This window comes from Thunnus albacares, chromosome 13, assembly GCF_914725855.1.
Source record: "Thunnus albacares chromosome 13, fThuAlb1.1, whole genome shotgun sequence".
NCBI lineage: Eukaryota > Metazoa > Chordata > Actinopteri > Scombriformes > Scombridae > Thunnus > Thunnus albacares.
Window position 1 is genome coordinate 22796772 of NC_058118.1, and position 27273 is coordinate 22824044.

Genomic DNA, 27273 nt, shown 5'->3' on the forward strand with positions numbered 1-27273 from the left:
GGCAGTAACTTTGGGGATACATAAGATAGATAGAAGATAAAATATTGACTAATACTAATGTGCCAATATGTATGTATTGGCACATTGAAAAAATCTGAACTTATCCTTTAAGACCAAATTCTTATGTGACTGCTGCTATGACCCACGTCTACAAACAGACTAATCAGAATACGACATAAAATGACATAGAATACACTGGCCAGCATGAAATTACATAAATGCAGTTTTTAAAACCAAGTTTACAGGGAAAACACACTTATTCTCCTGAATACGTCCACGGCACACAAAACCAAAGTGATAGAGGTGAAGTGAAAAAGCAGTTTGTGTGACTTCGCTGTGTTTTCAAAACATATGAGCAGCACAAATGGATGACGCGAGCTGATGATGTGCCTCTGCTTTCATATACTTTTTTTTCTATTTATGTCGTAGTACAACAATTCACCACATATTCAGCTCACAATCTGCAGTCTGGCACAGATTGTGACCAAGATTTTATTAGTAGTACTCAAGGTTCACTGACAAGGTTTTTCTGGCACTTGCAACCACTTCTCATGGTCTTCTTCAGCAAACAGAGTTCGCTCGGTTGCCATCATTTAACCTTGAGTATGGAGTATCAGTCATATGATAAAAGGTGGTTGTACACAAGAGGATTGTTACGCATCTCTGGTCAAAGAGGGTCTTTAATGTCGAATATGAAAAGGCCTCCTTAATTGCTCTCCAGCAGTCAACTGACTCCTGGTTGATGACCTCTGAGCCCTTCTCAGTTGATGCTGTGACTGGTTTTCGTCTGGTGTTTGCAGATAGCTGATGCCATCTCTTTCCAGGGTTAATTCAGTCTTTTGTGCAGGGTCCTTGCTGTGTTTCTGATCCAGTGTCAACCACAGTTGTTGCCTGTGATGTCCAACACCAATCCAGATTTCCTCTCCGGGTGAAGTCTTGTCTTTGGGGTGGACCAGCAGAGATCTTAAGTTGTTAAATCATTTTCAAGATCAAGGACATTCACATCTCACACATAAAGACTCTTTAAAAATAGACAGGGCTCATGTGGTTAAAAGCTCTGGAAAAAGCGTGAGTCAAAATTATTTTTTGTGAAAGTAAAATACAGATAAACCTTAAAAAAAGAAGGAAAAAAAAGAGAAATCTTATCAAACTCATTTTTTTAATGAGTTAATATTTTAATGATTTTAATGAAAACTCATTATTTAATTCATTACACCTCCTGGCTCCCTCTCATTTGTCCTGATTGAACGTTTTTGTGTTTTAATATTCATCAGTATATGATTTGTGTATTCACACTACTTGGGCTTCTTCCAGTCATTTGGACTCCAAACAATCCAGCACTATGTACTTTGAGTACAGGACCAACCGACACACGTCATGTTTCTTGGATATAAAATGGTTCCTGTTGACACCCACTACTGAAGGCTGCAGCAGTAAAGAAGGGCTTTAAGTTGAGATTACTGATGGATGGGGCTGCTGCCTGCCTGACAGTCCTGTAGATTTATGGCAGCATGGCTTCATGTCCTGTATAGCAATCCATTTGTGGGACACTCCATCATTTTTCTGACAGCTGAATTAGGGTTCTGTGTGATCGCTCACCTTAGTTTATAGCACAAAGCGTTGCAACAACAAATCCTGTGCAAAGGCTGGTGGCATTTTCCTCATAAGAATGTTATGTAATTGCATGTCAGTCCATACATGTAACAGAGTTCAGACACATTCCCCTTAGATCTTCCAGAAAGGTCCAGTCCCAAAACAAATACACTTGGCAGGCCTATAAAACTAATTTTAGTTGATATGAAATTACATTTTTTGTTCACCCAATTACAAAAAACAAATTCTCACTCAAAGGAGAAGTCTGACTATATTTTATATTTGTCTTATTGTCAAAAAATCCCATGAAAAGACCAAAACCAACAGTGAATTGATCATACTAAAAAGTATTGCCTGGATAGCCGAAGCCTCATTTATCTTATTCCTCTGTGCCATTGACCACTCTTGTTGTCCAAAAACTATTAAAAACATGTAAATGAGCCACACTGTTGCATGATTGGCATCAATCTTCTCATCTAACTGGCAAGAGAGTCAATAAGATTTCCCAAAATGTCAAACTATTCCTTTAAACAGTTAATCGAATGAATGAAATACAGTACTGTGCAAAGGTTTTAGACATTTTAGATATTTAGATTCTTATCCATAATGCAACACCATCAGGGAGGCATCTGATGGGTCCCAAATTTATTCTGCAGCACGACAACAACCCCAAAACATACAACCAAAGTCACAAAGATCTATCTTCAGCAACAAGAAGAACGAGGAGTCCCGCAACAGATGGTTTGGCCCCCACAGAGCCCTGATCTCAACATCATGGAGTCAGTCTGGGATTACATGAAGAGACAGAAGCAGCTGGGACAGCCGAAATCCACAGAAGAACTGTGGCAAGTTCTCAAAGATCCCTGAAACAACCTATCTGCCAAGTACCTTGAAAAACTGGCATTATTATTTTAAGCATCCTGGCTCTACTTTTAGTGCCTAAAACTTTTGCACAGCTCTGTAAGTTAAAGCCAAATATTTGCACAGTTTGAGAGACTTTGGACTCATTCCTTCAGTATTTTAAAAATCCTGACGACAGCAGACATGTTATCAAGCTACTGTAAGATTAACAGCTTGAATGTCTCCATCAGAACAAGTGAAAATGAAGAGCATCATATTCACTGGGAAAACATCAAATGGTGTGAAGAAGTGATACTGAAAGGCAGAGCTTGATCCCACTTGTCAACAACATTTATAGTTTTATAATCTGTCTGTCGGTTGGATAAACCTCTGAGAACAGATTATAAATAGGAGCTTTGACTGGAAATTTTACATATCAGACGTTTCTTATTAATGTTGCATAACACGGCTGATGAAACTGTTCTGAAGTGGGAGTGAAGATGGATTTCAAGGAAGAGAAAAGAATTTATTGTTGTAGACATTTTTTCTAATCAATAGCAGTCACATGTTAGAAAAATAATCTTTCTTAATTCACTTCCAACACATCTAAAGTTTTCAATATGGAAATATCTCATACTGAAACATACCAAGATATCATCAGTCAGCAGCCATGTAAACTGCGTGGACAGTAGAAAAACTAACAGACGAAAACAGCCTCTTTAAAAGAAAATTAACAAAAGTTTCTTTGTGTCCATTTAAATAGCAAGCGTCCACTTTACATTTGCCCTCCTCCTCCTTTCTTCTGTTTGGGTTTCTTCTTCTTGGCTGGCTTGCTCTCAGACTGCGTCTTGCTCTTTTTGGCTGGGTTGGGATGTGAAGCCGTCGCACCATCGGCTGGTCGTTTCTGTTTCATTTTCTTGTCATTTTTCTTTTTGGCTTGTCCTTTCGCTGCTCCTGGTTTATTTGTGGAGGTCGAGTTGTCAGCTGCAGGTTCTAAAACAGGCTTGTTGCGCTTCTTCCGCTTTTTTGTTTCAGGTAGAAAGCCTTTCTTCTTCTTGGGAGCTGCCTGTTGGTCGGCTTCCTTGTCAGGCTTTACCTTTTCAACTTTGGGCTTCCTGTGAATGTGAACATCAAAACATGCAAAGTCAACATGATGGCTTTAACCCACCTTATCATACACAGAGCCCTGTGATAAATAACACCTGAGTGAAGCTCATGTTTGTAGAGATCATAAAGAAATAAGTGGATCACATTTCTCTGGTTTCAGCAACTATCACTACTTATTGGTTATATTATTTTGTCTAACAGTAATTAAACTGAAATCTGATTCACATATTTGAAGCAACACAGAAAGAAAAAAAAAAGGTTTTGAATCAAATCACGCAAAACTGAACTGAATCTCTGTTGATGAGGCGATTTACTCCCCTGAACTTGAAACTTTTCAGTTTTCAAAGCACAGTTTGTGGTGTTAAAACTCAAATATCTCTGTAAGTGTCCTTCAGTCAGTGTTGGTGCGTGACTGCTTGTGGCAAGAACTGTACACCCTGTGCTAATTGTTACTGGTGTAATGATAATACACTGGTGTTACTAGTAGAGCTATAAATCAACTGTACACTGCTGCAACAAAATGAGGATATATTGAGCGTGTTTACACGCTTAAGTAGTTTACTATCAGCTTTCTGCAGTAGTCTTGTTTCTTCAATGTCATGTAAATGACAGACCTGATTCATAAACCTGATTTATGTAATCAGAGTAGGGAACTGGAGAAACATGATTTCCCCAGGTAGATCCCTCCTGCAGAAATCAGATTTAATGACCATGTATACACGTAACTGGGTTTCTAATTGTCTTTTTACAAGCATGTGCACACAGACAAAAAAAGATAATCAGGAAGCAGCGTTATGTATCACTACACTTAAAATAAGTGAGCCATGTTTCCAAAATAATGAGGAAATCTGCTTACTGACGTGATGCATGAATATAAGGATTTACATTAACCTTGTTATTACCTTCATAACTTGGTTTCCTGATGTGCATGTAAACACACACAAGAATCACCTCTAGAAACAGACAATAACTCACATGACTCCAAAGTGTTTCATCACAGCCCAGTAGGTGTCTTCTAGCTTGCCGGTCTTCTTGAAGGTGATGATGCTGGTCAGGGACTGCAGGACATTCTGAAGGGGCTCCAGGTCTACAGACAGTTTCTACACCGTGCAGAAAGCAGAAGAAGAGACTGAGCACCTTGATCGAGACAACGTCGACAGTTTCCCCCTCACACTGACACTCCCAGCCCACCTACCTGCAGGTTAACGATCTTGACCAGGAACTGACAGAGCTCCAAGGTTTTCAACACTTTCTCCTTCACCACTTTGCTCTCAGTCTGACCGACCGCCTGAAGACACTGTGAGAAGAGAACAAAGACGACATCATCAGCTGATGATCCACCTCTGATTTGATAGATATGACACAGTTTGACTGATAATGTATTTACTAGAACTGATGAATACTACACTGGTTGTGAAGAGTGTCTTACTGGGCTGCAGCTATCCAATACGGCCACTAAACTACACCTTAGATGAGAGTTACAGACCTGCTAAGCAGTGTTTTTTTGGAGGGATGCACCAATCTGCTCAACTGGATTGATATTGGCGCCAAAACCAATCAAAGACCAACACATTAGACATAACTGATTCACATTAAATATTGTTTTCTGCTATGTTCATTTCCTGTAATGAGCTAATGATGCATAAGGAAAACAGCCCTGTGTTAAAACAATGCAAGGAGATGTGTTGGTGGAGGCATGCTGTTTAAAGTACCGGTGAGACAATTAAAATGAAATCCAGGAAGTCCAGTTGGAGCCTCAGTTTAACATGTTTAAAGGCTTATCAGATGCCAAAACAACAGTTTGTAATACTCAGCGAAGATTTTACAACTGGAAAGTTATCACGGCTGCAACAATTTTATCTTTTGTTGCGACGATCATGAGGTAAACAGTAGAATACGGTGTCCATGTCACAAAATAATAGGAGCTGTGAAAGTGAACCAAACAGTAAAGTTGTAGGTCGAACAGCTAAACAATGAGCTGAAAGATGCTATAAAGTGGAGAGCTAAGCGGAGCTGCAGAGTCGGGTGATAATTCTTCATCAGTACCAGCGACTCCTGTCCCATTATTATGTACACTCAATTCACACTGTGGCCTTGATGTAACACTCCTGACATAATTTTTAAATACCTTCCATAATTACAAACCTGTTGTAATATATGCAAGTTATTTTACTGAAGAGTTGTATAATGTTGTTTCCACAACAGCTGGACTGAGAACCACCTTGTTCAATAAATGTGTGCATAAAATTGTTGAGTTTCTGTAAAATCCAAATATTACTCAAACAACTAATCAAATTTCTTGACTTCCTGTGTGTAGATGCAGCTCATGCTCATTGTGATGAAACACAGGACTGTCTGTGTTGACTTACCGCTGCCAGCTGACCTGCGACCTTCGCACAGAGCTCTGTCCACTGATCGCCGCTCAACAGCTGCTGAACCTCCCTGCTCTGCATCGCCCGCAACACCAGCACACAAGCTTGACCCTACACACGAAAAACAACGTCCGTCAACAAGAAGTCGACTGTACACATGAACATAACAATAGAAAGAGCTCATAATAAACAAATATCTAGAATATGAGTGAATGAATACCGAGCAGCTGAGATGTTTATCAGAACTCTTACTGATAAACTGATGACTTAATACGACTCAGCTGCTGTGGTGGTTCAGAGAGTTAGAAATACTTTACAGAGATTTGTTGATATTATGGCACCATATTTTGTCCATAAAATAATGCTGTACTGTAATCAGGGCAGCATTAATATAACATGTTTAGAAATGTCATATCTACCTTTTCACTGTGTCTCTGGATTCTTTATTTCATCCAGGGTTGTTTCTTATTCCAGAAAAAAGATGACATTTGACTATTTAAATTGTTAAAAAGGGATTTTGTTTAAAAGACTGGGAGACTTTGGAATTGGTATAGAAATAATATTCATTTTAACCATGTTTTTTCTCCAACTTTTGCACTGGATGACATCTTCCTTTATAATCATGACCACACAAACACTGACGTTTATTTTTAGTCAATCACACATAAACCATCCTGCTGCTTTAATACTCACCAGAGCACCATATGTGTATTAATCCACCGCTGGCAATAATCCCAACAAATGCACCATTTACTTCTGTTTGAGTGACATTTGCTAAAAGCTACAGCGACAAGCTGTTTTATGAAATTACTGAGCCTTTTATTAAGATGAAACTACACATTTGTCACCCATTTTTAAAGATTTACATCTTCAGTAGGAAACAAAGGACTTGGGGCTGAGAGCCACAGACAGAGTTGGGAAATCAGAAAGCACAGGGAGATTAAAACTGGAGTTATGGTTCTCCGGGCTGCACGTAGGTGAAAGTGCACAGAGGTCGCTCATAGACATTTGTGTGGCCATTACTTTTGTATGTATCACTCCTCAGTGAGCCTCTGCATCCTACGATTACCCATAACATCCTCCTCTGCGTAGTTTCAGAGACGTTTACATGTATTTTTGGAGAAGCATAATTCCTGTTTAACACTAATATTAGTTTTGGTCTTTTTATGGGATTTGTTGACAATAAGATAAATACAGAATACTGCCAGTCTTAACTTCTAATACTCAAAAGCATGAGAGTTATGGAAACATTCCCACAAAGTATTTGGATGCTTGACATAAATTCAAAAGGGAGCCTTTCAGTGTTGTGTTTTTATTGTTTGGGTAATTATTTTGATAAATCAAGATCATGTTTTATGCAGCAGAGGCGACACAGGATCCAAACTCATGTACTAAATCAGAGACTAAAGGTTTATTCAGTGCTCTCCACCAATAATCGATTTAAAAGCTTCAGAGAGTCATCTGTATTGTTGTTCAATTTCCTCTTGAATGTTTGAGTTAAAGGACAGCTTTTTTTCAACATTTGTTTTCTGGCTATTTTTCTGCCTAAGCTGCCAATTGTATTCACATTGAAGCAGTCAGCAAATAAAATTAACATTTGGTTTTATTGTCTCTTCTTTTTCATCGCTCATTTGCCAGGAATTTGGCTACATAACCGTTCCTGAAGATGTAAAGGGTCCAAAATCTTTACCTGTTGATGTACTCTGACCCCAGATGTGATGTGCTGCACAGCTGTATCCAACAGGTTAACGCACAAAACCTGGAAATAACACAGGAGCTGCATTAAAAATTGCCCTCAGGGGATGTAACATCTGTCTCCATGGCGATGTGAACTAACATCTGTACTGTACTGGATGAGATGTGTAGAAGGACTCACAGGGAATCTGGTGAACAAGTCGGTGAACATCTGAGCGGTCAGAGGGCTCTTCCTCCGGCTCATGAAGGAGCTCAGAGCATTTCGGAAGATGGTGGAGACCCGATCCACATCCACGTTCCCCATGAACTTGAACTGCACACACGGGAACAAACACCATGAGAGACCAGAGAAAACACTGTCAGAGATCAGATGTTCTTTCATTACAAGTGTGAATGTGTGAAACTGTGTAAGTGTGATCAAAAGGAAGTGTTTTTCACGGAAGACATTTTGACATTTCACAGTAGACAGATGTAAATAATAAAATTAATGATGACTGAACTTCATTTAGCTTCACTTGAATAATGCAGAGCAATCGTCAATGTTATTAGCAACAGCTGTGCCTTTCCTACGTACAATGTCAAGTAAAAATGTCTGCTGTAAAAAAGGGCCCGTTGCTCTCAGTGATACTTCTCCAGTTAAATAAAGGTTTAAAAAATGAATCTAGATTAACAAGAGCATCGTTTCTGGAAAACATGTTGCTGTTGAATTTTAGAAATGTATTTTTTCAATGCTGTTGGCACCAGAAATGAACCTAGACGAATAAAAAACAAAACTATCTGTGTGGATAGATACCACTAGAGGTACGAGAGAAAATTATGATCATGTGAAGCTCAGTTTGCTCTGAGGGCAGCATCCTCCTGCAGACTATACAGATAACTGGACTTCTGGACTCTGTCTTAACGTATAGAATTTAAATGTATATACAGACTATTGTCATTCTTATTAATCTGTTGATTATTTTCTCAATACATAAGTTAATTGTTTATCAAAAAACGTCCAAAGACAACAACATCAAACTAAACATTTGACTCTGCTGAATAACTTCAGTTCCAAAATACTGTATATTATAAGCAACATCGCACTGGTAAAACATAAGACAATCACTAATAAACAGAAAGCACCCTGGAGACATGATCCAAGTGAACAGCTAAAGGAAAAGAGAAAGCAGAAAACCAAACTTTAAATACACTCTGCTATTACAAACAACAATACAATTTGCAAAACAAGGTTTTTTTTATCTCCAGCAAAATTGATTACTGCAATGGACTTCTGACAGGACTTCCTAAAAAGACCAAAACCAGTTCTGACCAAAACAAAAAGGAGAGCCCACATCGCCCCAGTCTCTCTACACTGGCTGCCAGTAAGTCACAGAATTGATTTTAAAGTCTTATTACTTATTTATAAATCTCTTTATGGCACTGGCGGTGAATATATGACTGATGTGCTTGAGCAATATAACCCTGCGAGACCTGTTAGATCACAGGAAGTGGACTTCTAGTGGTGCCTAGAGCAAAATCTAAACTAAAAAAAAGGAGAGGCCGCCGAGAGTCATTATGCAGCACAGGGAACGCCCCAACCCTCGCAGCTTTTAAATCCAGACTGAAAACCTTATTGGTCTCAAGCGCTTTTAACAAAATGCTCTTAAAAATCAAGGTCTTATTATTATTGTATTTTTAATATTTTTAATCTTTTAATTTTATTTATTTGTATTCTTTTACTCTTTTATTTTATTTCTTTACTATTTTTAATTTCTATATAGATTTAATTTCTTTTCCAATTGTGTTGTTTTAACTTTGAATTGTGAGACTTTAAACTCTTTGTAGAGCACTTTGAATCTGCCTCTGTGTATGAAACCTGCTTTATAAGTAAAACTGCTTTGCCTTGTTCTGTTTGACCGACGGCCCGAAACCCAAATATATTCATATATTTACTATCATAGAAAACTAAGAAAACCAGTAAATAGTCACAATTAAGCTGGCATTTTTGCTTAAAAACTAATGATTATCACAAGCTTCTTGATCAATTGTTTCAGCTTTTAAACAGACAAAAAAGGAAGCCAAGAAATCTGGCACTGACCTGGTAAAAATACACGACCAGAGCTGGAACTGATTTGGTGCAAAGCTGGACATGATATGGGAAATGCAATGGTAACACTTGTGTACTATGTAAATAATTAATTAATTGTCCCTCTGTCTAATGACCGACTTTAAGATCTAAACACTATTCTAGTGCTGTTTCGGCCACAGTGAGCATCTGTGCCTGCAACACTTTCACATACTTTCACATATTCGCCTCATTAGGCTACTAACTGCTCGATTCTTCTGATCACAACCGCACCGTCCAATGATCTAAACACAACACCCACTGCGATGACGTTGAGAGAAAAGAAATCAAACTGCGGATGAACACAGAGGTGAAAGATGAATCGGCGTGTGGCAAACATACGTCGTTCGCTGCAGCTCTGTCGGCTGTCGGCTCCTCTTTGGTCTCAGCGGGAGGAGCTCCTCGCAGCACTTTCACCACGTACAGAGAGGCACTGCAAAGACATTTCAACATCAGCAATGAACATCAAAAAAATCTCTTGCACACCTGAGTAGTCTTTGTGACAGATGCGTTGGTGGAGCAGCCACGTACTAAAAAGAAGAAGGGACACCTGCACACTGTCTTCACTTGCTCAATAAAGATCCTTTAATATATATACAACAATATATGATTTATTATATGATATATTCAGGTATATACCTGAAGAAGGTCTTTGACAAAACATTGTATATATTAAAGGATCTTTATTGAGCAAGTGAAGACAGTATGCATGTGTCCCTTCTTCCTTTTAACATCAGCAAAGAACACAAGAGGAAAAGGTTTTGGGTTATTCACAATAGACTCAAATTATGTGTAGGCTCGATCCCGACACATTACTTCCTGACCTAGAAGAGTCAGTGTGGATGTCTCAGAACAATGGAAAGCAAGAACAAGCATGTAAGTGAATCTCCAGTTGAGATTGTTTTGTCAAGAATGAGTAGTGTGTTTCTAATAGCGTACTGGCCCAAATATAAAGACATGCAGGAACATTTTCATGGAGGCTCCAAGTCAGATTCAGAAAATCCTCTTAAGGGCTCCCACATGTCAGAAATCAGTGGTTACAACTTGATGAACGCCACTTGTTCATGAGTATAGACTAGGTGTGCTATATAAGGCAGTATTTATTAACAAGATCACACATAAGAGTAAAAAAAAAAAAGTCCTGTTGTCAGAAATCAACAGATGAAAACAAATTTAGCAGTGTCTGTATGTCTGGTATCATCACTGAATCACAGTGCTGTGGCAGGAAAAAAAAGAACTGTTAGATGCCAAAAAACATCCAGCTAAAACAAAGCGTCCTATAAGTTGAATAAGTGTGGATGTAAAGGGATGTAACGTCAGAGAGATGGACGACAGAATAAATTCAATTACAGCTGATGTTACTGTGTCAGCTGTTATAACGGAGGACGTTCACTTAAACAGCAAACAGCAGCCTGCAGAAACACTCTGAGGCAGCTGTCACGATGGGAGTATTTTTCTAATAACTACTGAATTGTATAAAACGTCATACCAAAAAAACAGAAAAAAAAACCCCACTGTAGCCAAACCCCTCAGCATCTACACAATAACATATACCAATCAAATATATTTCCTTTGTGTGACAGCCTCTGTCATTTTCAGTGCTCCTGGGTCTACATTATTTAAAATGGCTCCTCCATTCTGTCTCTGCTTTCCTTCATAACATCACACATCCTGTCAATACTGCACCGACTTAAAGGACACAGATTAATTTATCAAGCTACTTCTGCTTTATTATAAATAAGTTGTTATTCAAAAATACTTGTGTGATCTCCCTTCTTGTCTAGCTCACAGAGCCTGTGCTGTGACATTTGTATCAGTATTTCCTTCTGTTGTACTTACCTACTGTATATATAACCTGCCTGCTTGCTCGCTAACAAATACACATATTTCATTTGACAGAAAAAAAATCTTAAGTTTCAATTGGCAGCTTTTGTTTCTGAGCCTTCAATTGCATCTCACAGTCATATATGTGATATTTTTAATTCTTTATATTCTCATTTTGTACGTTCTAGTGCTTAAATTGTCAGTCATGTTATGTGTGATGCCCTCTATTTGCTTTGTATTCATTTAAATCCTATTTTCTGTCTGTGTCCAAGAGTCATTTTCCCCACATGACTGACAAAGCTCATCTACTCTTCGTCACTCATGATATTCATGTATAATGTGGTGTGTGAGACTTATACATCATTTTCTATTCAGATCAGTCGTTAAACAGAAAGTTTTACCTGAAGTAATAGAGGCAGACCGAGGAGTCGGACAGTTTCTGGGTTTTAGTCATCAGCTTGTCCAGCAGGTCATGGAGCTCCCCCTGTCTGTCACCAGCAGTCCTGCAGTAAACCTTGGACCTACACAGCTGGTTCCTGAAAAAAAAAAAAAAAAGTCTGGTGAATTAAAACACTCAAACCGAACACCTAATCATGCTTCATACCAGACATGTCACCAAAAAATGAGGATGGAGACAGAAACAGATACAGTAAATCAGGACGGTCTACCTCTAAGGTGCGTTACCTGAAGATATCCGCAACTCTGCGGAGGAAGTCCTGCTCCTGTTGGTGGCTGTCGGAGCTCATTCCTTTGTCGATGATGGTGAGCAGAGGCTCCACCAAACCCAACACAAGTGGACTGCCTGCCTGCCGGGCCACGAACACCTCAATCAGGTCCAACACCTACAACATGTGGAATAGCCAAACAAAGGAGGGAGATAGCTTTAGAGTTGGTGGAGAGTGGATTTTCATGGTTTTGATGAAGCTAGGCTAGCAGTTTCCCCCTGCTTGTAGTCTTCTAGTCTAAGCTAAACATGTCCTAGACCTTAATACTGGACACAGATGGAAGTGTTCTCATCTGACTCTGGGTAAGACGGTAAACAAGCAGAAAAAGTGTGAGACTACTTCTTTACAAGACCACAGACTGAGAACAAGGTACCTTGATCTTAAAGTCTCGAACCAGCGTCTTCTCTTTCTGTATTTTGGTCTTTTCGTCCTTCTTGGCCTGGGTCTTTTTCTTCTGCTCTGAGAACAGCGCTGCCAGGCTCTTATCCAGCTCCATCATGGCTTCATCATCCATATCTTCATCACTGCTGCCGTCCTCCTCTGTGGCCTGAACATACAGCACAACAAAGGACAAGTCTTAACCTTTATGTAACTCTGCATTTGTACTGTAGAGGCTGTGTAAACTGTGGCCTTCATGCTACTGACTGACTAAATGAAAGAAATGTCATGATATTAATTTAAAAATGCATAGAAGCAGGTGGTACAGCTGCTCATGAATGGAAACTCAATTTATGTCGAGCTAAATTCATGAAATACTGTCCTGAAGAAATATAACATATAGGCTGAAGACTTGAAAACTAAGAGGTAAGACAGTGCTAGACATGAATGTATAATGTACATGTATAATTAATGTATAATCAAGACTAAAAGTCTGCAGCCATGCTAGCAACTAATATCAGTATGCTAACAATCTGTTTAGCAAGTATAAAGTTTAACAAGTTCACCAACTTAATTCAGTATGTCAGCGTGCAAACATTTAGTAATTAGCATTAAACATAAAGTACAGCTGAGGCTGATTGGACTAAGTGAAATTTTGACCTGATGATGGCGCTAAATTAAATGTTTAGGGTTTACCAAAGTTATTACAATTCATCTTTACAAGGACATGGATGTTTGTACCTAATTTCATTGTAATACATCCAACGGTTGTTGAGATATTTCAGTCTGGACCAAAGTGGTGGACAGACATTGCATATATATTCTAGCATCATGGCTCTAAGTCTTGTTTGTTTCCGTTCACAGAGCCCAAGACTTAAGCTGGATTTACAGCGAATCTATGGAGCGCAGACATGTAGCTGCCAGACCGACACTGTAGCTGATCCACATCAGGGCTGCAGTGTTTACAGAGAGACCACATGGAGACCAGCAGAACTGTGACTGGTCAGATTTGGCTGCTTTTGTTTTCTACCACAAGTTTTTTTATAGGGATAATACCTCAGTTTTTGTTTTTGTGTTTTTGATACACTTGTTGCGCTGTCCACAAAAAAAAAGAACGAACGTCGGTTTAAACAATCATTCATTTAAAACCGTGCACACAAACCACTGACACCAGGAGGTGCTGAGATCCTGAACACCCACCAGAGCATTCTGCTGCTGCAGGACCTTCATCAGCTCCAAACGGAAGTTTTGGTCCACCTCTCCTTCCTCGTCTATATCCTCCTCCTCTTCTTCTTCATCCTCTTCCTCCTCCTCTTCCATTGCTTCATCACCTTCATCTTCATCCTCATCAGAGCCATCATCTGATTCGTCAGACTTGTCAACCTGACAGAGTCACATGTTTTGAAGTTATCAGTATAAATGTTCATTCTTAAAACATAAAAAAAACAGTAATCAAACAAAAATAAAAGGAGAATCAGATGTGTCAGATGACACAAGATATTGATAAGTTGATAAGATGAGGTTATTGATGAGATGATAAAAGAAAGTAAGTTGTGTAAGAACTAACCTCCATCTCTTCATCCTCCTCATCGTCATCGTCCTCTGGTTTCTTCTGGGTTTTGTCGATATCGTCAGTGACGACCACAGCGGAGTTCTCCTCGTCATCCTTCTCAGAGTCCAGGACCTACACCGAGCCAAACACACCACCATTAAAATCACTTATAAAGCTAGAAGTGCAATACGAATGACTGAAGTGACTTTGAAAATCATTAGAGATTACTTATTTACTAAAGATGACAGAAAACGGTCTGAGCAGTTTGCAAACAAGAAATTGAACCATTCATTGAGTAACACTTGCTAAAAAATACACTGCTCAGCTATTTTAGGAAATGACTGAATCCTTTTTTAAAGATTAAACTAAATGTTTGTGACCTGTTTTTAAATATTTTTGTGTTTATTAAGAACTAATGAACTTCGGGCAGAGAGTCAGACAGTACTGAGAGACAGTGTTGTGTGTTTTTTGATTCAACTTCTTTAACTACGAATGTATCAGTGTAACTTTAATTTTTCTGATATTAAATCCAGCGTTTTGGGGTATTATTACTTCATCATTCATGCAGATTGTCATGACCTCTTCTGCTTATTCTATTTTTTGCACATTCTTGCCAATTTTCTCTGTCACTAATATTTCCTGTCATCCCACTCGCCCTGCAGTTAGTCACCCTTATTTTCCCACAATTCTCATTCCTCACCCACCAGTGCACCTGTTCCCCATTCCCTCATTATCTCCCCAGTATATATACCAGCCCATTCTCCTTAGTAATTTGCCAGTACTACCCAGTTTTAGCACTGCAGCACTCCTGTTTTTGTCCCAAGCCTGCCTCTGTTTGCCCACGCTGATTACCTGTTGTCAAACCCCGCTTTGATTCAAGTAATTAACTGTTTTGTTTCTAACTGCTCTGTTCTTGAGTCTTGCTTTGGAGTTCACATTCATGTGCTCAGACATGTGACTGATTCCTCAAATTTTTTGATCACTATTAGAAAGAAATCTGGTTTCAGTGTTTACACAAAGTTCTACCAAATCAATCCAACCAAATTAAAATGTATCTGTGTTTTATTATGTTATACTTATTATCACCTGACTGAAATTCTATATTTAGGTCACATGAAGAAGAAAGAAAATCATCTCCATGACAACCGAGAAAACTCGCTCTACTGACAAAGGCCACAAGAAAAAAACAACAAAGTGGACCTTATGATAAGAATTGTTTATCAAACTGTTAAATACATATTTTGAGCCAATCTGTTACTTTATAATGATGCTTACAGGTCTACAGATCAAACGTATCCACTTCTACTTGTAAAAACTGATTTACAAACAGTGACAGTTGGTGTCAAAATCCACTTCTTTACTGTTTTGACAATGAATGATCATTATGTGTGTTACTTACGTCTAAGATGGCGGTGAGGGCTGCTGCAGTAACGTGGGGGCAGATGGAAGAGAAGACGGTTTTGCAGACTTGTCTGATATGTCGACTTGGCTGGGACAGAAGGGACAACAAGATGTCCACCATCACCTCCACCCACTCAGGCTCCTCTTCCTGCTCTGTGGCTGAACCAGGAGAAACACACATTCATGTCATTTAAAGCTGTATGAATTGATTTTTTGGGGAGCTTGGGGGCACCAGAAAATACTATAAAGTTGTTATGGCAAATGTGTCAGCAAATAGTTGCCAATTTACACTTCTTTTAGCTCTGTTTTGGTCTCCACCAACTTCAGGAGGATATAACTGGCTCCTAAGCCATGAAAATACTCCACTATGTTCACCAGCTAGTTGCAAACTTTGTCAGTCTGTTGTTTGGTAGCGCACAGTGTGATTATCAGAGCTTTTCAGTGAAACAGCTGCCTGTTGCGTCTGCAAACAACACTAAGAAAGCTACGGGCTGTAAAACCATGATAATGAGCTGAAAGACACTAAAACGCTCCATTTGCTGAAAGAAGACAGTCTGTTTGTTCCTTTACGTCCACATTTTTGCTACTTACTTTTTATACACTTGATAGTTGTGTTGAAGGGTTTTTACGTCACTAGCAACAGTAAAATGTTCAAATGAAACTACCATCTATATCAAAACATTTCTAAAGTGGCAAGAGAGATCAGAATGACAAAAAAAAAAAAAAAAAAAACGCCCAGCTGTGACGGAATTAAAACAGATGGGAAAAAGGTTATTTGTCACATCTCAGTTGGTGGAGACAGGCTGCTCGTCTCCTCTACAAACACATTTTGTGATTTAGATCAGTAAAAATAAATCCTGTATCTTGCGGCTTTAAAGGAATACATCAACATATTTAAATTTCTGTTGCCTCACCTTGTTTCTTCTTTTTCTTCTTGGCCTTCTTCTCCTGGGCTTTGTCCACACAGCTCTGCAGGTCCTTCATGATGTCTACCAGCTCTTCAGGAGCCTTCACCACAAATACATTTAAAAATGTTCAGAAGAGACAATTATCCTCCTCTTTCTAAGAAGGCTTTCTTTTAATCAGCTCATTTTCATGCAATGTTTTGTTTCCAATGTTTTTTGTCGATGGAAACTAAAAACTAAACAATATTCTTTAAGAACACTAAAATAACATCAAGGCTACAATAATCCAGTAATAACGGTAACAGTATCATGGCTCTGGAGTTGAGACAGTATGCCGTACCTTGAAGAGGTGCATGCCGACCAACAGAAAGAGCTGCTGGAAAGCGCTCCACTCTGCAGTTTGGCCTTTCTTTGCTTTCTTCTTCAAGCTTGCCACTGACTCCAGCATGCTGGAAGAAAACACATGTAGAGCCACAGCTATCAAACATGTTCCTACCTCGTTAAACATCCATTCTGCACCTACAGACGTGGTACTCATCAAACAGATACACTGGTGTAGCTGTGGAGTGTAAAAAATAAGCTCATCAACACCTCTAATGTCATCTTATTTACATAATGTATGTCAATTGTTAAAACTGTGAGTGAACAGTAAGTGAGTTCAGTGTAATTATAATAAAGAAAGATGGCCAAATCTATGAAAATAAGATCCAAGTTATAATAATAATTTAAAATGATCCTTTAATGGATAAGAGGTAAAAAAAAGAAGCTGTAAACTACATTCATAAAAGAGACTGTAAAAAAAAGTTAAGCTGTATCCCGTCATCTTGATCCCGTTCTGATCCAGATTCTGAGTCCAGATTCTCTTGTCTTACCTGTCCCAGGCCTGTCTCTGCTCAGGGCTGAAGGGCTTGTTGCTCTGGACGTGTTTTGGCTGGTTGAGCAGGACTTGGGTGTACTGGACCAGGTGGTAGATCCACATGGTGCCATCGGCTGTTACACCCAGCGCCCGCTTTTGATTGACAGTTGCCCCCTCGGCCGAGTCCTCAGTGAGCGGCAGGTGGTGCATGGACAGGAGGAGTCTAGATGATGGACAGATAAAAGTCAGTCACAAGACACCTGAACAGCTTTCAGAGAAAACAGGTCGTTAGATTTGTGTTCCTTTCTGGTTTGTTAGTGCTGTTTTTCTGAAGATGTGAACAGGCCAGTTTCTAGATTTAAACGGATGGCATCAATTGTAGATTAATGTCAGACTGTTGAACTGTCATATCAGTCAAACTCTGTCTTTTTACACAATGAACGTAATTAATGAGCAGAGGCCACCAGTGATTAAAGCAGTTGGTGATCACAAAGGTACTGGGTTTGCTAAAGGGAGCTAAAAACACAAAAATTAAATAAACTGTAGTGACCAGAGGTGACTTTGAGTTACTACTGAAACAGAACCCAGAAGTTCATGTTTCACTTTTGATCTCTATCAAAACATCATTTCAATAAAAACGGACAAACTCTTCAACTACATTTTTTAAAATCTCTGGAGAATAGCTCTATTGTCGCATTCACATAGTTTCACACCAACTTCAAAGTCCTTCTTAGAAAGTTTTGATAAATCCGATTTGGCGCTTAATATGCAGAGCCTTAAAATCTAGCAAATAGGGATGCCTCATGTCAGCTGAAGTCTATCGTTTGTGGTGATTAAGTCCACTGATTAACTGTCTTGATTTGTTGATGACATCAATGCTTGCCAATCTGAAACATGGGAATCTTTCCCATCCTTCCCATATCAGAAGAGAGTGGAATAAGTTGGACAGAGGTCACTGAGTAGATCCTAGTTTACACTGCTTTACTAATTTCACAGACTGAGTAATAAACAACTATTGGCTGTAATCTGTGTATTTAACAGGCAGCTGTCTGAGATCATTAGAAAAGATTACAGCTCTCACCCAAAGAAAGAATTGACAAGCACTACTCTGGTTTTATCATCCAGTGGGACGGAAAGCTTCCCCGCTGTCTCTGGGATGTCTGCAGAAGGCTTCTTGGCGCTGAAGAAAGCGTGGAAAAAGACAAACCTGGAAAAGAAACAACACAACGACAGCTGATGGTTTCTCTTCATCAAACACTGAGCGGTTTACGTCACTCAACTAGATTCAGGTCTGACCTGGCCACATCCATGATGAGATCCTCCTGCTTCTTCACCTGGTGGTTGTCAATGATCGAGGAGAGCCGAGCAACAATCCACTTCCTCAGGCGGAATATGGAGTTCTCCTTTCTGAGGAAGGAAAGTAAACAATCAATACATTCTTCCATTTCAGGATCAGGACCAGGGTTGACAGGCAAACACGCTTTTAAATATACTACAGGTGTATGCACTCACTGTTCCTTCCCTTCCTGATTGTCTTTCTGCTTGCGAGTGCTGAAGTCCAGGAGCTTGTCCAGCTGAGGCTGCAGGAACATGGTTTTCAGCCACTCCACGTAGTTCTGCAGAGCTGCCGGCTGGAGGTGCTGCACCACCTTCCACACCGTCGGCACCACAGGGTAACCCTGGTTGGTCAGCGAGGAGAAGGCCACCATCACTGCCAGCTGTTTGTCGGAGTCCTGACAGTTCCGCAAGAAGTCCGACACATAGACATCCATCTCTGGGGCCAGCTTGAAGCGGTCCGGTTTCTGAGACAGAAAAATAATAGACGAAACCGAAATTATTCAGCTATCAATCAATCAAACTAATCATATGAATTAAGGAGCTTGTTGGGTTACTACTTAATGGTTGAATTTGGGGCAAAAAAGTCAAAAAAGCATTATAGAAAAACATGTTTTCACATACTTCTAGCGGTTTCTAGCCATGCAGAGCTACTGTGCAAACTCCCCATTGGGAGCAATTTGGGTTTCAGTGTCTTGCTCAAAGACACTTCAACACATAAACAGGAGAAGCTAAGTATCGAACCACCAACCCACTCACATTTGGTAACCAAAACAAAACAACTTTCTGCATGAAAAGTGATGGTGTGTTCTTTAAAGAATCACTTTTTGTTTCCTGACTTTCCATGCATTGCAGCTGCATCCATTGTACACTGGGGCTCACTGGATTTGGAAATCATTTTTTCCCACCACCTGCACATAACATCAACTCTCTTTGTTGTCGTGTGACGTAAACTGCTATAAATGACTTATATAAACACAACAGGCCATTTTATGAACAAAAAAACACAGATTGTATGCTTCCCCAGTTTACCTGGTGTTTACAGTCGACTTAGCGGGGCCACTAACCTGAGCAGACACCACGTGTTCCCCGTAGTGCATCATCACCTCTCCAGACAAAACCTCCTTCAGCTGGGCGACAGACAGGAGAGGCAGCGCACTGCCTAGCAGACGAAAGCTCAGGTAGCTGCACACAAACAGGACGACACCAGAGGAACATGTTAACTCAAACTAGGACTGAACAATATGACAAATAATGACTGACTGACTAAAGGAAAAAGATAAATTAATTAATAGAGCTCATGCAGATGCTTCCATACAGGGGAGTTGAACACCTATGGGAGATTATAAGATGAACAGTTCTAAGCTTTTTGTTTCTTTTCTTCTCAGAAGGCCTTTCGCCCTGTGAGGACTCACTGAGTTGGTCCCGGCTGCTCCTTGAACATGCCGTCAACGATGGCTTTATTCCAGAAGAGCTGGAAGCTGTCTTCCTTCAGAGAGAGCTTCAGGAGGTCCAAAACCACTGCTGGGAGTACGCACTCCTTCTTCACTGAGCGGGCTGCCATCTTCAACACCTCCGTCAGCCTGCCAGAGAACATCACATGCTGCTTAGCGTTTCCACACAGAAGCTGACAATTAGCAGAAACTGGTGCAAACATTTGTCATAATTTATGGATGTGCAAATTAGTGCAAGACCAATAATGATATCAATATTTGAGAGTTTTAAAACTGACATATTGGCAGATATTGATATTTAAAACAAATGTCCTTAACAGAAACATTTTTGTATATGTATTATGTAGTACAGTATGTCTTTTGTGTTCTATTTAATGAGGACATTGTTTCTAAAATGACCTCAGACATATTTTTGGTATTTCCTGTTATCTATAAACCAACATTAGAGCAAAAATTATGTACATGAACTGTAACTCAGCTAATGTTAACTAACCAGTACAATATGGTTAAAGATACAATAAACAGCATGAAGTAACGAGGTGTGTCTTTGTGTTGGTTGTCTTCCCATCATCTCCTAGAAATGTCAATAAAACTGTTTATTGCTTCTGAGTTTTTCTTTCACTTTAAATTCATCATTTTTATTCCCTGGTTCAAATAGTTCAAACACTCACTTTTGAACACAAATTGTTTAATTACAGATTAAACTTACAGCTGACTTAAGGGTGATCAGGTGAGCTCTGTGTAGTGTTGAACAGCTGCAACAGGATAAACCTGCACAGTGATTTTCCACCATAAAAACTGAAGTCTTTTCTATCAGTGATGTCACAGACAGAAATATGCATATCTAATTTCACACGTTTGATGTGTGAACCTGAGCTGTCAGCTGGGAGAAGCTGACAGCCTGCAGAGAGCTGGAGAGGAAAGGAGAGTGGAAATGTACAGAAAATAATAAAGTGGAGAAGTTACAGGTGAGAGTGTGAGAGGGAAAAACAGCGACAGCAAACCTAAAACGGAAACCCACCAGTGACGGAAAGTATACTTACTTGGGGATGTTGTCAGCGTTGATGATGGTTGAGGAGCCCAGCAGCTTCTTGAGTTTCTTGGGTTTAAGGGTTTGTGGGAAGCGCTGCAGTGCTACCAGCAGCAGCTGCAACTGCTCTGGAGTCCTGAAGGCTGATGCCAAGTCAGTCTGCAGGGCGCCCAGCAGAACCTCCTCAAACACCTCCTCTGGGATCTGATGGACGGGCCAATGTCATACACGTTAGTTTGAGATGATCACATCAGCAATCATTTCATATACTGTAAATTAATGTGTTTTTCAATTTAAAGTTCACTCTCAGATGAAGATTGTAAGTTCCACTGGTGATTTCATCAACCAATCATACTCTTACTCAGCTTTATAATAATATAATTTAATATAAAAGCTTTGTTGAATAAAATAATCTATAAAACTTTGATGAAATTAAGAATCTAAGTGAAAGGTAAAAGTAAAAATCTGTGTGTATGTATCATGGCTAGAGCGATATGGTCCCTGTATAATTAGAAGTTATAATTATATATAATTAGAAGAACAGAGCAGCTATGTCACCTCAGTGAGGATGTCCATCATGGTCTTAGTGGGCAGGTCCTTCAGGTGTTGTCTGTGCTGGCTGAGGCTCTGGAGGAGCTGCACACATCCCAGCACCACCTGCGGCTCCTGCAGAGACACAACGCCACGTTACACTGAAGCTCACACACACACAGTAACCTGTTTCATACACATTATAAATCCCACAATGATATCAGACCAGGGCTGTATTAAAAATTTAGCTGCTGGGCCCCTTAAGCCTCAATCGAGGTGTTTAACCTTTGTAGACTTATGTGATTTACAAATAAAGAGCTTTATTCCATTTTTGAGGAGACTGAAATGCTGTTTATCTACAGGACTACATATGGTGGACAGTGTGCATGTCCAACCCTAGTTGGGTACAGGTGCAGGGTGAAAAGCAGCAACAAAAGTAAAGGAGAGGCTGTCCGCACACTGCAGGCAGTGCAATATTTGCAAGCTTACAGGTTTTTATTGCAACATGATAACCAGTTTTAACATGAGCGCCATATTTCTACAGTTTACATCACGACAGTAGAGAGGGAGGATAAAATAATAGGCAATGTGATTTTAACACTTTTACATTTCTATCTCAGAGTTATAAACCACTGTGCAGTGTTTTGATTAGAGCTGCAATTATTTTTTTAAGGAAATAAATGCCAAATATTTGCTGGTTGTAGCTTCTCAAATGTGAGGATCTGGAACTGTGTCATACATAATAGAAAAAAAGGACTATTAATCAGACAAAATAAGACATTTAAAGGTGTCACCTTGGGATTTAAGAAATTATAATGGACATTTTTCACTACTTTCAAACATTTTACAGACAAAACCAATTAATCCCATCAAGTTTTGATGTTGGATAAAGCTTCAAACTCATGGATTTTTTTTTTTACTTAAACTGGACTTCAAACGCAACCCCTTATATTTTTTAACACTGAGTTAGAAAAATGAGATCACTGCACCCAACAACCCATCAATGTACATACAGCGCAACATGTGAATGTTGTATCAAGACAGACTTGAAAAAACTCTGAACTTATCCTTGAAAATGATGAGTCTTGGTGAGGCTACTTACTTTTGAGAGGCGGCCGGATTGATGAAGAGCGAGGGCGCCAAACAAGTTCCCAAACATAGCATTTCTGGCAAGTTTCTGAAAAACAAGAGAAGACCTTCACATTCACAGATCTCATTCATAAAGCTTTTGGAGCTGACAGAGAATACATCAAACACACCTTTTTCACTTTCTGCAAATTGTGCTTCTCTTTGATTCTGTCGAGTATACTCTGCAGGGAGACGTCTTCAAAGGCGCTCAAGACCTGAACAAAAAAAAAAACAAAAAACAAAAACAACTCATGTCATGTCAAATCCAAAACATTCATGATTTCATGCTCAGACTCAGATACCTAAACATATTTTTACTGATTAAAACTAAATTACAGAAATTCTTACTCGGTATGTGTAATAAGTCAAATGACAATATCTGACATATTTTAAAAGGTATTCTGACCAGAAAATTATGTTTGTAGATGCTGGAATTTATTGTTCATACTAGTCAGATAAGAGACACAGATGAACAAGTCATATCTCTTTTGTTTAATTCATACAAACATGTAAGTGTAATGTGGAGTTCATGCTATGTTGGATGGATGGGAAGGATTAGAAAGATTCCCACTTGTGAGTGTTCAGGTCATCTGGCAACTCAGGAAGGTTGTATGACAACTGTCATATGGAGGTTTAAATTACTATGCATTGACAAAATTAGATTATATCCATTAAAACTGAGTTTATTTACATTGAATGATGGACTTTGGTTAAGTGAGGCGTTCAAGTTTGCTTGGTTTTCTGGCACTTCTGTATTATTAATTGCCAAGTCCAAGTCTGTAAAGTATGTTAGAGCTTTCAGAATAATCCCAGTCTCTGTTTTCAGTAACTCCGATATGACATGAACGCCCACTTTCCCCAGCCGAAAAAAATAATCCCCTACATGAAGTCCCACCAGCTGTAAAATCACAACAGGACATTTTACAGTTGAAAAATAAACCTGTTGGTGCTCTCTGGTGGACAAATATCGTAACTGAGACACTGTTTCAAAATGATCTATCTTTCTTTTGCATTTCTGTCATTTCTTCTATCAACTAACATACTGTATATACACTAGTGATGTTAGGCTTGAAGCAGACAACTTGACAGATGTTTTCGATGCCTCACTTCACCACGCCAAAAAGACTTGACTTTATTGAACAACCTCACATCCACCATGACTTCTCTGCCGCTTGCTCTTTCCCAGGTAACGACACAGAAGTTGCCCCACGTACCGGAGCAGCGGTGCACAGAGACTCCCAAACGCTATTGATTTCCGAATGAATGGATATTTGGTGTTATTTTTGGCATTAAAAAATATTTTCTTGGCCTGGCGGGGGTTCTCGTTGTGTCATTATGGAGAAACATTGATTCAGTAAACGTTGAGTACAGTTAGACCCAGCAGTCTCCATTAGGTTGGGCGAGTTCAAAGCTGTGAAAACAACGGGGGTGTTTTAAATACACCCCCGTTAAATAATGTATTAATCCTGGAAAGCTGTTGATTTTCTCCTTATGAAAATAACACGGAGATTATTCGACCAGTGAGAATTTAGTCAGATGAGAGCATATCGACCAGCAGACTACAGCCCTAGATTACAGGTGTATATACTTGCTATTTCTATGTTCTTGTGTGCTAGAACGCAATAACATATATTTTTGTTGTTTGCGGCAGTAGGTTGTGCCGTAGGGTCGTTTTACTAAGATGTAGAGTAATGTGCAAATAAGTTTGGATCGGAACAAGTTTTTGACCTCGTACAATGTGTAACATGTTTAATGTGTACTTCGAGATAGCGGGTAATAATGTGTGTGTTACAGTTTGGAATACAACATCAAGTCCACATCAAGCATCCCTGCTTTCTGTGGATTTGCAGATTAAGTGGTCTAGGAACTTGGAAGATGGTAAAACGGCCACTATACCCCCATCACTAATAAACACCAGTACTGGTATTTCTGCAATAAACTCAATTTTGGCCTTGCCTGTATGTATTGGACGGGATCCATCAGACAGTAATTGAAAAATGTAATTTTTGTTGACTTGTATTTGTGAAAGTGAAGAATGATCTTCCACGCTAAAACCTGTAATTATGGGTAGTCAAGTTGTTTTTAGTCGTGTCCACTCACCTGTCCCAGAGCCAGGCTGAATCCAGGTCTCGCTGTTTCTCGTGTGTGCGCCAGTCCATCCACCAGCCTTTTAAAGGTGTATTCCAACTCATCTGCCTGCAGTTAACAGAGAGAGAGAGAGAGAAAACACCACAACATGACACACTGCTGCGGAGAGTCTCTTTTCTTTTGCTCATACTGGTTGTTGTGACATATAATTTCATTTAGGTAACGGAGTTCACAGTTCAGATAGTTTAGGAAATTTCAAGTTGATTATAATTTTTTTTTTTTGTTAGAAAAATCCTATACAGAGCACGTGTCAGCAGGATCAAAGATTCACTAGTTCAGACCGTTGTAACCACATTTACTAAGACGTCACTTTGATAATTAACATTTTCAAAAGGTAGAAAACAACAAATATTGGATTGGTTGATATTTACTTTCCTGTAATATTACCAGAAAAATACACCCAGTCTTTAAAACAGAAGTTGTTTGTGTGCCTAATGTAAATCTTGAGTGTTTAATTGAGTGTTCAATTGAGTGGTTAATTGAGTGGTTCATTGGTATATTGGCTCATTTACTTTGTCTCTAAGTTCACTCCAGAGAGCTCGATGGATATGTTCGGTATGTGTCATTCTGGCTGTATAGAGATTATGTCTGTAAATGAATATGTAAGTATGCTTTTTATATTTTGTGCCTTCATTGTAACTGTTCATTGACATATTTCAGTCTTATTGTTTATATCCTAGAGTGAGAATCAGGTATGTTTGTGGAATTTGAGTTAATTCTTTACTACAAACACATATAATCTCTCTAAGTTATCCGTCCACTTAACTCTCCTCTGAGACTAATTATACCAGTTTGTTGTATTGATAACCAGTACACAGAGTTTTATAAGGCTTTCAGTGTAACTAATTGATTGTGAATTGTGTGTTATATTATAGTTCATTTTACACAAATTTCCTGCAGTTACCACATTATCTATGTGGGTTAATTGTACAGTTTATCAGTTGTACTCTTATTGTTATGCATTGAATATAATATGTGACTTTGTCAGGAGTTGTCAGTTTACTCAATGATAGAATAGGGATCCCTTAAGGAAAAAGGTTGGGAACCACTGTTAGAGTTCATTATTTTGAGTATTTCTGTAATTCTCTGTTCTTCTAGAAAACCACAAACATTTACCAACAGTGTAAACATGTACGACTTTCAAGTAAAGTACAAGAAACCTTCTGAGGCGTATTCTTGTGTATTGTGACAGATACACCACAGTGATTGCACTTTGCATTGTTAAAGACTAAACTACTAGTAGTAAACTTGTCAAAAATCAGTGTGTAGTTGTATTTGTTTCCTTGTCATCATGTTTCAGGTGTCACCTAAAAGAAATTTCCCCTGTAAACTTCTCTGATGGTTTCAAGTAAATGACTGTTTGACTGTCTTCTTTTCCACAATAATTTTAAGATTAAAGAAAAGTTTGAGAAATTAATACAAATTTATGCAGCAGAAAAGCTTTTTTTTTTTTTTTTTTTAAATGTTTCCTACCCTTATTATCATCTCAACACCCCTCACATTAATCTCCACCTTGAGCAGTTACAACTGTGAAATGCTGCTTACACACTGATCAGTATTGATAATGTACTCTATTAAACATATTTAACATATCAGTCACTGGGGCTAATTCTCAGATGAACAAATACCTTTACTTGTACTACTTTAAGTATACTAAGTTACTGTCTCTTGTCTTGAGTTTGTGTTGTATTTATGCTTTGTATATGATTGTTGATTCTTACATTTTTGTTATATGTTTTACAGGGCACCACAAGAAATTACAGCTTTGCTCTCAACTGGTTTCCCCTGATATAATAAAGTCTTATTTATCTCTGATAATACTTCTGTACTTTAAAGGGTCTGAGTATTTCTTCTACCACTGACTTAATTTAACATTTCAGTGTCTGTAAGTCTAAGTTTCTCAGTGGCAGTGAGTCTGAGTCTGTCTCACCTGGTTGTTGGTTTTCAGGTATTGGATTAAGTTTTCTACTGCTTTCAACCGGACCTCCTGATCCGGTTTGGCCAAGTCCCAGAAGAAGTCGAGGAAGACGCGGTTCTGCTGCAGGATCCCGGCCGGCCGGACCGGCTGTGCTGCTTTTACTGAGAGCTCCTCCACCATCTCTACAGACATCTCCTCACAGCAACACAACTGCTGTCCATGCTGCTGCAGGGGGAAAACGTGCATCCGTGAACAGCAACTGTTTCCGGGTCAACGCGAACTGACAAATTACCGCCACCACCTGGTAGGAAGTGTGAATCGGGATCGGGAACTTGTTTTTCTTCTGTTTCTTTTCCCCTTTCTACTTTCTCTTCCTC

At 39.1% G+C, this 27273-nt stretch overlaps 1 protein-coding gene across 1 annotated transcript; it reads right to left on the minus strand.

The window, feature by feature from the left end:
• Positions 1-2938: 2938 nt before the first annotated feature.
• On the minus strand, positions 2939-27178 carry mybbp1a (MYB binding protein (P160) 1a). Its single transcript, XM_044370727.1, has 27 exons — positions 26909-27178; positions 24931-25026; positions 22962-23045; positions 22805-22879; positions 21730-21837; positions 21185-21375; positions 20103-20270; positions 19755-19872; positions 18865-19154; positions 18649-18759; positions 18434-18559; positions 17369-17575; positions 16837-16945; positions 16506-16599; positions 15590-15750; positions 14206-14322; positions 13839-14021; positions 12634-12807; positions 12220-12377; positions 11937-12071; positions 10054-10144; positions 7789-7920; positions 7603-7671; positions 5910-6023; positions 4736-4837; positions 4516-4640; positions 2939-3548 (listed from the first exon to the last, which is right to left on the minus strand). Exons 1-27 carry the CDS (start codon positions 27140-27142, stop codon positions 3209-3211), a joined length of 3912 nt encoding a protein of 1303 aa, XP_044226662.1. The 5' UTR covers positions 27143-27178; the 3' UTR covers positions 2939-3208.
• Positions 27179-27273: the final 95 nt, after the last annotated feature.

What these genes read in the sequence shown, in the direction of transcription:
- mybbp1a (XM_044370727.1), bottom strand. Translation starts at nt 27,142, where the DNA reads ATGCACGTTTTCCCCCTGCAGCAGCATGGACAGCAGTTGTGTTGCTGT. An exon ending in CTTGTCAATTCTTTCTTTGG is followed by an intron (nt 17,576 to 18,433) that starts GTGAGAGCTGTA and finishes TCCATCATCTAG; the next exon opens with ACTCCTCCTGTCCATGCACC. An exon ending in GGGTCAGAGTACATCAACAG is followed by an intron (nt 6,024 to 7,602) that starts GTAAAGATTTTG and finishes TTTCGTGTGTAG; the next exon opens with GGTCAAGCTTGTGTGCTGGT.